Genomic DNA, 13,343 nt, shown 5'->3' on the forward strand with positions numbered 1-13,343 from the left:
TCACTTATTGCCATTCATGGACTATTACACTACAGCACCTGTACTGTCAGTCTGCCAATATTCTGAAGTCCATGTGACTTCATGCACAGCTCATGAGAAAAACTTTGTGCGAGTACTCTCATACCATACCAAGTTATCATGTTAATATGTACAATTTTCATTTAAAAAAAAAAACGTATACATTTAAGGATTCATTAAATTATTGGGTCCGAACACTACAACTACAATAGTTGCTCTAATCACATTCGGTTCATTAAGTTGAACTCAAGGCCAAAATTCAAATAAGATCCAACCCAATGCATATAGAAAAAAAAAAAAAAAAAACAATGCATATGTAAAACAAAATTGATGTGCATCTATAAAAATACAAGTATATCTGTAAAATTAATATATTTATACACAAAAAATTAATACATTTGTCAAAATATAATAAATGTATTCATAAAAAAGCCGATGCATCTGTAAAAATATAAAAATACATCTATAACAAATCCAAAAATTGTCTTTTACACCAACTGATTAGGTTAGAGTCTATACATCAAATTTAATAGTGATTTGATATTAGGAGAGAATTTACTATACATTTATTGTATGTCTTTTTCATAATGTGTTAAGTTGTATGACGAGCGAGAGAGCCGTCTACTATGTCTAATATGATATTACACGTCTGATTTGGTATGACTATTCACTCAACGAACATGACACATGTGCGTTGAAAGTGAGAGAGATTCTTCCTCGCGACAAAGTAGGACTATTTTTGAATGGCAAGACTCATCTCGTCAGTATAATGATGTGGTAAATTTTCTTCAAGCTCGTGTATACCAATGGTGGTTAAAATCATAAATGAAAAATCTGCAACTGTGTGCCCATATTGAGCCTTGTGACTTTGTGAGTGTGGGTATGATGTAAGAGGCAGAGTACAGGAAGTACTAAAATCTTTGGATGATGGCAAAGAGCAACAGGGCAAACCAAAAACCTTCTCCATAACATTGCCCTGAAAACTTTGGTCTCTCCTTTTTTTTTTTTTTTCCCCTCAAGAACAGCTCTAGGATCTCACTCTAGCTTGACCTAAATTACTGAAAAGTCTGAAATCCAATTTCAAATCCATAATCCATTTCCTTCAGAGGAATAAAATTCCCCAGCTACACCGTCAGCAATATACTCATTCAAAGGCCAAGATACGAAGTAGACCAAACAAAATAAAACCACTACCGATTGATATAATTTGTACAATATTGAAATTTTATTACACATTCCAGTAAAGACGAGCAAGAATACCTCACCAAAAATAAAGACGAGGAAGAATACAGGATGATACAGAAAAAAGAAGTGGAAACAAACCAAGACCTAGGCCATAATTTTCCAAATTAGAATAAATAACAGTATTTAAGAAGAGACTGTTGAAATAGAAGCAAGCATGGTAAGTAAATCTATTCATTGACGCCTACAATCCACAAGGTCAATTCACACAAATTTAGCAGCAATAGTGCAGATGCAAGCACATTACCGTGGCTTCGCACCACCATTTTCTTGGACACTATTAACTGGAGTTGTGGAGCCACTTCTTCTCCTGGAATGGCTGGATTGTCCAGTGATGGTCCTACCCATGAACTTCCCAGCTTTGCTCAGGCCACTGCCAACAGCTCCAAGGCCACTCCCAACCATTCCAGCTCCGGCGGTAACGCCACTTCCCACAAGGCCAGCTCCGGTGGTAACACCACTTCCCACAAGCCCAGCTCCAGCACCAATACCAGTACCCACCAATCCAACACCAGATCCAACCAATGACGCTGCTCCATCAATTGCATCCATTGTGCTCCCTATAACTCCTGCTTCTTTCAGTTTCTTTCTTTCTTCTAGGATCCTCTTCTCTTCCTCTAAAGCAGCCAACTGCTCTTCCTTGTTAAATTCATGGTACAAGATCTGAAAACATAACACATCTTACTTAGAAAAACATTGGTAGGGAAAGGAAAGAGTAAATTATGAAACTAACAGCATCATTGGACGACATAAGAAAGAAGAAGACAACATAAGTATACAAAAGAACCTAAATATTTGAAGCACATTTGTAAGCACTACAATACGCAACTAACAAATCATGGATTTAAACCCTTACCTTGATTGTAATAGTTCCTCTATCCTTCTTTTCTTTGATTTTTAGCATGTTAAGTGATGGCTGCAATCTCAGTTCCATCTCTTTAGCAACTTCTGGTTCCAGATCAATCAAAGGTAATTTTGTTACTCCCAATCGCTTGTCTTGCCCAATGTCCTCATCAAAAACCTGTTTGTAGATTTGGTGAAAATTAGTTTGTGCTTTCATTTTCACACTAAGCAAAAATTTATTTGAGCTTTACTCATAACAGATACATGATACCAACAGTCCTAAATAAAATGAGAAGTTCTTAATTCGAATCTTGGCTTCAAAATTGGGCTTCAGTGCAATGTAGGGATAGAATGATTCAGACTTTTATGCTTCTAAGCAAGTACTCATGTCTTTCATACATGGATCTACATCATTGTTCAAATCAAGCATGTGGAAAACACTATTTGGAGTCAGCAGCAAGGAGTGCCCGATTATATGCATATGAAAGTAGATATGTATCATGTATATACATGTGTATAGTGTGTGTGGAAACAGAAATTGCATCAGAAATAACTCCATCCATGAGCTTAAAGATCAGAACTTGCAATGAAGTAGACACAGCATGTCCCTTCTCTATCCAATCAAACATTTTTTGAAGTGCACTTTATGTACCATTAAAATTTAAAACAAATATGATATTCATAGATACACAATGTGTACCTTCAATTATGAGAGCCAAATACAAGCTGGTTTTCTAGAATACACATTCATGATTTTTTTTTTGGCCTGTACACAATCATGATTTAATATACTGAAATTGTGACAAATTTCATACTACCTGGTGCCTATAGAGACATCTGCACTCTTTAACACAAGTTCAATGACACATAACATCACCAATTTAATAACATTATAAATAGACATGTTAGATCCCGAGAAGCTATAGATACAAGCCAAACAACTTATTCAGAACAAAAAAGTAGCACAAAAGAGAAGCACCAGCGATAAAGAAAGGATGACTGATAGTGATATTACCTCAAGAATAAGTGATTGAGTCTCCTTGTCTTCTGCAATCAACTCGAATGTTTGATCCCAAACAGGATTCAGATTGTTATCAACAACCTTAGTCTTAACCTTGAATAATGGACGAACATACACAACAACATAAGGGTCGGATTTTCCAATCATTTCCATGTTCTTTAAATCATTTGCTTTAACTACAGTCAAGGTGAGCTTTCCTTGAGGTTTAAGCTCCAAGTCGCTGCATAAAACCAAAAGAAGTGTTATACATAGTAACTATAACCAGATTGGTCGTCCAACAAGAGGAGGAAAAGGGTCAAGGGTCAGATGTTCGACCATGGTCGAACTGTGATGACATACATATAACAGTATGTTTATTATAGTTTAAATACTTTTAAATTAGATGATCAAATATAATATAAAATTTTATCATGTTAAAGAAATATTGTATACTTTTTAGAGAACAAAGATTTTGAAACATATATTTTGCTTAGTCTTTAATTGAAAATAATTTAAATAGTGTTATTTTATCAAGCATAAATTATTAGTCCTAAACTCTGGTAGGCCCTTCGCATTTTTACTACTTTCTTTATATTTACTGAGTAATTATATTTAAAGTGCTCTTCGATAAGCATATTTATTTTTATGATTTTTAATTGGACCTTGTTTCAAAATGTTAAAGGTCTAGTCTTCTTAATAAACAATGTTGTTTTTTTCACTGTTGTTGGTTAAAATAAAGAGATTGATATACAAATAATAATTATATAAAAAATATGGTAATTGGTCTTATACTTTAACCAATAAAACTTGGGTTAAAAGTTCAAACCTATACAGCTACCAAATTTTTTTTTTAAAAAGTAATACACTTTAATTGAACCAGCTAAGTTCTTGATTGGGTCAACTGATTCACGATTAAATTGATTGGTTCACTGGTTTGGTGGGTAAGTTGAGTAAATGGGTTTTCAAGGATAAACTAAGCCAGCCAGCCGGCCAATTTCTAGTTAATCTAGTTTAACCGACCAGTCCAGTACAGTTTCAGGACAGTGGTAATTCCTAACACTCTTGTATAACTGATAACTAATGGAAAAGGATCATAGGTGAAACGGCAGATAATTATTGTAAAATTCATCCATCACTGTTGAACTGAATTTTATGAATTTGCTGAAATATGAGAATATCAAGTCTCACCAAGTATAACAGGGAAAGGAAGGACAGCAGTAAATAAAATTCAAAATTACCTTAAATCAACAGGCACGCCACCAATTGGAACAACAATCCTATGTGGCCACTGGAGCATATCTGTGACAATTGATTCCACAGTATCCTAACAAACATGTTGTGAACAGAATGATGAGTCTAGCAATGTACAAACGAATCCAAGAGATGATAGCTTTACATAACAATTAGGAAACTCACATCAATCATATCTGAAAGTCCAGGGAGGGCTGTTAAGCTTCCACCAACAGCCTTCAAAGTGTAATCAATTCTAGGCTTCGGCTGAGGAGAGGTAAACAAGAATTAGTCAGTTACAAAACAATTGTATTGATAAGTGTAAATATGTTTATTATGTAATATATATATATATATATAGCATTCCAGTCTTCCTAAGGGATATCATAACTTGATGCCAGAATAGGCTCACCAAACATAAATGATGCTAAAGATGAACTTCAAATAAATTTGATTGAAGCAGGACAAAATGCCTCCGTATAGTTATAAGTGAATTCCTTATTACCTCCACACTTTTTTTCTATACATTAAAACTCTTCATATAAATTTGATTCCTCTTTTGTACACATTTTATACATTAAAACTCCTTATTTTATGAGTATTCTATCCTTTAATATGAATTTAGAAGACAAAAACTGCCACTAACACATCTTGTGCACTAGAACCCACTTCACACTCCGCATTCCTTGTAAGTTTGTAACCACATGCTCATTTTATTCATGAAAGAAAAAAGAAAAGAAAAGCATAGGAACCTGACATGGGTACTGGTACTGAAAATAAAATTTGAAACAACACCATCTTACTGCCACCTATATTTTAATAACTATACTTTGAGGACACCCCTTCCACTGGTGAAGTACAATAAATTCAAAAGGCCAAATCATATCATACATTATGTTAAGTAGGCATACTTTCACCAATATAATGAACCCTCGTAAACTTGTTTCACAGTTCAATATTTGTCAACCACCGTATTATAAGATGATGAATGCACTTAAGACAATGCAGATTAACCAAACCAGTAATTACAAATTGTGCTTGGATGACTCAGATCAGTACGTTTGTATGCAAACAGCAGTTCAAATAAACAGAAAAGAAAATAAATCAAAATGGTTCTCTTCACCAAAAGCTGTGCAACTAATTTGTTTTTCAACTAAGGGGTTCAATGTGAAAAGGCTCAGTGGTTTTAAGAAAAAAAAAAAAAAAAAGGTGTCACACATAGAATTTCCATACAACCACATAAATTAATAACTTTGCATCCATATACACATGCTTTAAGGTGGAATGAATGAGCTCCAGTAAACATACATTGAGGAAAGAAACCAAAGAAAAGTGAAGATTTAAACTTTATTTGGAGCAGAACGCCAACCAAAAGTCTGATACTTGCAACAAATATCTATAGATGATGATGAAGCCATCGTTTTATTAATAGAAAAACAATACTTTATTGAAAAAGCAAAGTGGTGCTACCCATGTACACATGCGTGCATAGGAAATGTGAAGAGGACAAAAAAAATCATAGAAGAGAAAGAAACAAAATAAGTCGTTGTCCAGTTAGACACCCTCTGTAAGACTGAAGCCATCAGCTCCATTGAATTATGTTCCAGTCCCTCAAAAGCTCTTCTATTCCTCTGTAAGACTAAGCTCTGATTTGAAAGTGGACGCCAAGGCACCACTCCAACAGCAACCATTTTACTTTTCTCCATATTAATCTTGAAACCAGTGACTACCTTGCAACAACCGTCATTTAAATTTCAAGTTTTTTCACTGCTATCTATATGTCAAAGCCTATGATATTGATCCTTAGTACTGTATATAGAAATCACTTTTTTATCTGACCATTTGATAAGTAGAAAACACCTATACTCCAAATTCAATTTAATCTACTTCTGTTTATCTGATAAGTAGAAAACCCCTATATTCCACAAATTCCATTCCGAGCAATGTAACCATAAAATCATAGGTATGCTAACATAAAAAACATATTCTGCAATGTTTGCAAACACTTAGAATTTTCAGCAATACCTCTGCAAGTAGGGCAACAACAACCGCAGAAATACAAGGGATCTCTTCAGCAAGTTGGAAAATTACACGAACAACAGTAAAAACTTGGAGATCCTTCAACTGTAGCAGATAATACCACATAAACAGTCAAATTTAAAACACTCTTGATGCTAAGATTTGATATTACAAAAGAAGGGAAACCAACTAACACTTCTTATCATAAAAAACAAATACAACTACTCTAAAACAAAAGTTTTTTAGAAGTACACCATCCCAACTGTTGATATATGAACCTGAATGGGAATTGAAGCGACAAGTGCAGCTTCAACACCTAATACGATGTTTGGATCACCACCCCAACGAAAATCAATGTCCATTGTGATTTGACCTTTCTTAAGACTCTGAACACGAATCCCTGCATAAATTAATTATACAAGTAGGCTTGAAAGATATCAAAATTTTCATTTAGATAGATTCAAAAAGAAGAAAAGTTGCATGTTATGTGTAATCACCATATAACAACTACAGTAAAGTTATGCACACAAATGGAAATATATAGATTAAGAACTAACAGCTCAATAAAAGCTTAAAAACAAATACTTATTGGAAAAAGAATTTGGGAAATAGAATATGTCAAGCTCAACAGTGGTGATTAGTGGTGACAACTACAGATGGGAGGAGGGGTTATCCTCCCCACCACCAAAAGAGGAGAAAGTTGTAGTAAAAGTTTCCCACTCCCTCAAACTCAAAATCTCTTATGCCATTATAGGACTGTCCTCAGATCCCTAAAATATATGACTTATACATCATAAAATCTGGGTCAGTTAAAATTTTAGATCCCATATTTTGAGTCACTTAGCTGAAGGAAAAGTGGTGAGAAGATAATCAGGGAATCCCGAAATTGAATATTCCAAATTATTCAAAAAAAAAAAATCAATATCCTCCTTGAAAAACTGCCAGAGCCAGCTGAGAGTTTCATATTTTTATCCTTTTTTTACCTAAATTTTAAGGAAAAGTCAGCTATGAAAGTCTAGATTGCTTCTTTTATTTCGCATTGGGGACGGGTTTCACCAATCAACCTTTTCAGGAAAATGGAAATGTAGGGAGGAAAAGATAAAAATATGTGGGGTTTCAACATCGAATTTCAAAATGACAAGTGCACAGTGCCCACCTCAAGGCTTTAATTAATCAATAGGAAAAAATATATATATATATCTTCATCCGGCTGAATTGGAGCATCTTAATGTAGAGAACTTATAAACCTTAATACTGCCCCTACTTACAAGATAATTGAAACCTACTTCCAAGGCATGTAATCAAAACCCATAAAAGTTATTTAACAGACTCATCATCACATGAGATTAATATGCTCAAAGAAGTAGAGATGAAGAACGGAGGGAAGGAGGGAGGGAGGGAGGGAGAAAGGAGAGAGAGATATAAGGATTGGCCATTGAATCATACCTTCAATTTTGGGTGCCACAGTACCAAGAGACAGTTTGCTGAACTTCAATGAAGTAATCCCCGGAGGTCGGTATTCTTCCAATAGTGGTTCAACAGATTCTTTTATCACCAGTTCTGCTGCCTGAATAAATACATGAAACAGCCGTAAGGTTAGTGTTTCAATAAAAAAAAGTTGTGCAGATGCATTTGCGTTGATATTATACACATGTTTAACGAAAGCATATTAAATCTTACATCTGCAACAAATGGCCATAATTTGCTCAGTTGCTTGTTCAACCATTTCACCTGAAACAGCGAACCAAGGGAATGCAAATAAAGATGATAATTAAAAGTGTATTAGAAAACTGAATAATTATGAAAATAATAATTAATAAATGTTTAAAAAGAAAAACCTGTTCAAATACAGGGAAAGATATCCATTGAGGAAAATTGTCCCCGCATATTTTCTTCAAATCTTCCCTGTTTAGTGACCCAAGGAGTTTTATGTCAACTGCCTGTGAAAGAAAAAAAAACATATACTATAATTACGAAAAATGTCATATAATTCATACAAAAGGCTGAAACACATAAACATAGTCAAAAGTTTCATATAAAACATGTAAAGTATTACAACTGCAGTACCTAAACTACTCTTGTCGGAACACCAAAACAGTGAAGTACTTCGGTTAATGAATTTATGTAGGGTACAGTGCCAAAATTTCCCTGACCAGGAATTCTATGAATATGATACTTCTGCAAAAAGTATGAAGTCTAGCAGGGAAAGCACAGTGAACATGCCTAGCCGACTTTGTGTGGTCGTTCTTTAGACAAGGATAAGCAAGGTGTTGAGGTCTCAGAAAATTAGTTCAATCTTAATCCATTTCTCAACACAATATGAACTTTTTCCATCTAATTGTTATTTAATTTTTTGCCGCTAGCCAGTTGTCTAACCTTGTTTGTTTCATTAGTTAGCAATATCTGATTTCCAAATTCCAACAATGTCAAAGCAAAACTGTATAATGCTAACCCTCAAAGTGCCATACAGGTATACAACCCAAAACCCAACTCTACTTCAGACACTTTGTAACAACAACAGCATTTCTAAGCCTTCTACTGCACATTTGGGCCTAGTTTTCACACAAAAATCCAAATCTCCGGAAACAACAAGAACACAAAATGTAAGCAACCAATCGCCAATGGAAAACAAACAAATGCTAAAAACTGAATCAACCATAAACCATACCTTGGCCACTCGCTTGGTGCTTCGGTACCTCATCATGTGACGCCACCCGGCCATCAATGCAATCCCGAAGATCATCCCCATCAGAATCCCCGTAATCAACCCCATTTCCACAGATTCCAAGAAAAATCTCCCTAAACCCAACCAAACAAAACAAACAAAAAAACACAATTAACTTCAACCAAAATCCCCCAACAAAATTCGTACAACAAAAGCGCGCGAGCGAGAGAGAGCATTACCAGTAAAATTGAGGGAATTCGAAGATCGAGAAAGTGAGCGAATTTAGGGATCGGAGAGAAAACGAATCGAAGAAGACAATGAGTTGCAAATGCGAAACGAAAAAACCGAAGTTTTTGATATCTTGAAGTAATGATAATATTATTATTATATATATATATATTTAATAATTCTCCTCCTATTCTCTCACTCAAAGAGTGTGGTGGGTGGGTCTGTGTGTTTCTCTTTCGCTTTAAATGTGGTTTGGATACGCAGACGACTCAGTGTTGTGGTCGTGGTTGTGGCTTTGCCTCCACAGAAAATGACAGCCAACGAGCATTCAATGCCTTTGTAGTCCAGAGGTCAGAGAGCGACTCTCTCTGCTTTCAATTTATTCGTCAAATCAAAACGTAATCCGTTTTATTATTATTTATTATTATTATTAATTTTTTTTTTTTTTTTTATTGGGCTTTTTCTTCTGTTATTGCAGGTCTCGGCGGTTTGGGCCGTTGCTGCTGGACTGTTGGAAATATGTTCCTTCCATAACGGTTTTATAAATTGCCTTTACTTTACCCCCTTCTCACTTTTTGTCTTCTTTTGCCAGTTTAATTCTCCTCTCACAGTCTCACACGTACTTTATAGTTTATACGTTATCTAATTTTTATGAAAAATAAAATTAAAGTTTTTATTTTATTTATGTATTTGTGTAAATGATAATAAATAAAGCTAAAAAGCTTGAATTGTTTTTATCCAAAAGAACATATCCATATTGACTTATTCATCATATTTGTCCCGTCCTGCCGACATTTTTGTTCTATATTTTTTGTTTTTTTAATCTGCATTTTGTCCATATTCCAAGCATGTGCTCAATTAGTCAATCGTGGGGAAAACATTTTATCTATCTATATCTTATACATTTTATGTGTTCATCTCTTTATCACATTATAAGAAAAATAGACACACTCATTTTAATGAGGGATCCCTTATTTAAGGATTAATAAAAAATCTCTTGTATAACCTACTCCATATTGTAATTCGAACTCATCTATTTGTTAAGTCTTTATTTAAATATCAATCTTACAAAAAATTAGATAAATAAAAAATTATTTAACTGTTTGATTTAATAGTCATTATTTCAAGTGTTTGTAGAAACATTATATTCGTCCATTTATTTGATTAAATTATATATTTTAATAATTTTCGATATGTCTAAATTGTTAAAGAGGATCTTTAAATAGAAACTGAAAAAATAGATAACTCGGATCATTAAAATACGATATAAAATCGGTCCCACGAGAGATTCCTTAAATATAATTATTTGATAAATCTCTTAATGGAAGGGCCTACATAAGGTATATATACATGTTACATACTAATTTTTCTCTAATTGTAGAGATGTTCACTTTGCTCCCTAAGTTAATCTTAGGGATGACTTAATCTTTAAGTTATGAGTTAGGCGGCAAGGCTTGTAGCTTCGATGCACACTTATCGACTCACACACTCACACTCAGGGCCCATTTGGTTCAAGTTTTGGTAGCTTAAGTATGAGAAAAAAATTTCATTTCCATATTTGGTAAGTGCAAGCATAGGAAATCATTTCCTAATTCACAGGAATTTGATGCCCCATAAAGGAGGAAAATGACTCATTCATCTCAGCTTTGGTTTACTTTTCCCTTTCCATAGAAAAGCATTAATGATGTATTTTCAAGACCATTTTACCCTATTCAATATTTGAAAATACTATAAAACTCTATCAAAAATTGTTCACATTATTCGTGTGTATTATATATATAATAGATGAGAGTATAATTAGAAAACTAAACTACTTTTATTTCATATTATTGTACAGACCAAACATGGGAATGAAATTAAAAAGGTAGTTCATAATTTTTTTTTCCAGTATTACCAAACACATAAATGAAAATCTTACATTTCATTCTCCATGAAAAATGGATATAAATTGATTTTTCAAAAAATCAATTCTACCAACTAGGCCCTTAATAGCAAGAGACGACTTTTCTATAACAGAAATGGAAGGTCAACAATTTGACTTTGCATCACAATGCAATCAAATTGCGCTTCAACGATATGAATAAACTCTTTTCGTCTCTGTTTGTCCTCTATTCCCAACCCTTTTGAGTCTCTCACTTATAAATTATATTTGCTTCTATTAGTTTTAGATTAGCAGCTCTTTTAGTCTTTTGGTTCTAGTATCTCAATCAAACTTTTGGAATATTAAGTTATGGCTTCCCTTGAACGGGAGAAATGGTTTAAGCAATCTCCCATTGGTATGAGAAGAGGAACAATGGCATGAGAGAGAGAGAGTGAGAGAGAGAGAGAGAGAGAGAGAGAGCATACTTTGGGAATGGTTTTGTGTATTAGTAAGAAGTGACAAAATTGTCTTTGTTTTAGTGGGCTATATGATGAGTAGACGACTATTTTTTTAAAAAAACTTTGTTGACAAAAGTTGTCTTTCAGACACATTATAAAATTTAGATATTTTAAAGTCCCGTCTATTATGTAAGTACTCAACTGTTGACATAAGGATCAACTTAATCGAGGGATAATATTGTAAAGATTTGAAAGATTAGGTTTAATGTTAATATATTTTGAAAATTAAAGGTCATTTGACTCAAACAACAAGATGCAAAGTCTAATTGACGCTTATTCAAGCCTCAATGCCTCATTCACTTAAATGACATATTACGAACACCAATGAACACCTCTTGTCTCCATGATCAATGATTGGATCCAATATAATCAATCAATCAATCAATTGATTTTGCAGTTGTTCAAATTGAACCAAACCTCACTAGTCACTATAGTGGGCTTGGCTGATCATAAGACTCATAACTCATAACTTCATAAGTGGATTTTAATCTTTTATTTTTTTTTTTATTCGGGCGAGCCAAAGCCCAAAGAGGAATGAGTGGATTCAAATTTTAGTATCCACGTCGTAATTCCAAAGGTAGAATTTAGGCTCAATTACAAAATATATCCATTAATTTTAGGTGGTATTTTAACTTAGTTTATGAATAAAAAAATATTTCAAATTAGTCCATTAACTAATAGAAAATTACAAAATAGCACGTACATTATGAATTCTGTAAAAAAAATAGTTAAATACTACTTTGGACAATGATGACGTAAATTTTTAAAATGGTGTTGCACCAAATTTGGTCAACATAAATTAATAATGTCATATTGATTAAAAAAAGGGTTAATTACATATATATACCTCAACTATACACCAATCATCAGTTGGGTACTTTTGATTTAAAAACTTTCATTAGGGTACATCAACTTATGTTTTTTGTCAATTGAATACCTCCGTTAGTCTGACCGTTAGGAAGACCGTTAAATGCCTACGTGGCGCTGACGTGGCACACGCGGACCCCACCATTAAATATTAAAAAATAGCCACGTAAATCAAAAATAATAAAATATTAATAAAACTTTGAAAATGATATAAAATATTAAAAAATAATTGAATTTAAAAAAAAAAAAAACAAAAGCCCAGAATCCCCACCGCCTCCCCCCGCCTCCCCCCGCCTCCCCTGCACAACCAGAAAAACATCTCCATCATTATACAGATCACAGATCCCTCAATCAAATCCCCAGTTGTTTTTTTCTTTCTTCTACTACTCTCATCATCATCATCTTCATCCACCCTTAACCACCAAAATCAAAGCCCAGACCCCCTGCACCTGCCCCCAGCCACCCCTCCTCCCCACACTCATCAATAACACGCCTCAAAGGTACGCCGCCGTCGTCGCTTAGAAGGGCAAGACCCACCACTGGATCAAATTTGGGTTGCTCTGCATTTTCTTTTCTTGTTTCAAATCTGGGTTTTTTTTTTTAAATAAATTTGGTAAACAATACATAATTTTTCTTTGATTGATTTTTAAGGAGACCTTGCAAAGTTAGAGGCAAGTGACCTGTTGCTCTACATTTTGATAATTCAGCGCTGTTTTAAAGCATAGAATTGATAGTGCTGCTGGTTTGATTTTGGGATGTGTGTGTTGCAGGCAACATGTTCCTTTTTCAGGCAGCCTGCAAACTTTGCTCCTGACTTTGAATTGTCCATATCGGAGCTTGCTGCTCTGGACA

At 34.1% G+C, this 13,343-nt stretch overlaps 1 protein-coding gene across 1 annotated transcript; it reads right to left on the reverse strand.

Moving 5' to 3' along the window:
* Positions 1-1,186: 1,186 nt before the first annotated feature.
* Positions 1,187-9,570, reverse strand: NTMC2T4 (Calcium-dependent lipid-binding (CaLB domain) family protein). Its single transcript, XM_086237905.1, has 12 exons — positions 9,257-9,570; positions 9,021-9,151; positions 8,191-8,292; positions 8,033-8,083; positions 7,799-7,919; positions 6,631-6,752; positions 6,359-6,457; positions 4,520-4,600; positions 4,342-4,427; positions 3,119-3,344; positions 2,117-2,281; positions 1,187-1,923 (listed from the first exon to the last, which is right to left on the reverse strand). Exons 2-12 carry the CDS (start codon positions 9,123-9,125, stop codon positions 1,504-1,506), a joined length of 1,578 nt encoding a protein of 525 aa, XP_086094031.1. The 5' UTR covers positions 9,126-9,151; positions 9,257-9,570; the 3' UTR covers positions 1,187-1,503.
* Positions 9,571-13,343: the final 3,773 nt, after the last annotated feature.

Source organism: Dryas octopetala, chromosome 3 (assembly GCF_963921425.1).
Source record: "Dryas octopetala chromosome 3, drDryOcto1.1, whole genome shotgun sequence".
NCBI classification, from domain to species: domain Eukaryota; kingdom Viridiplantae; phylum Streptophyta; class Magnoliopsida; order Rosales; family Rosaceae; genus Dryas; species Dryas octopetala.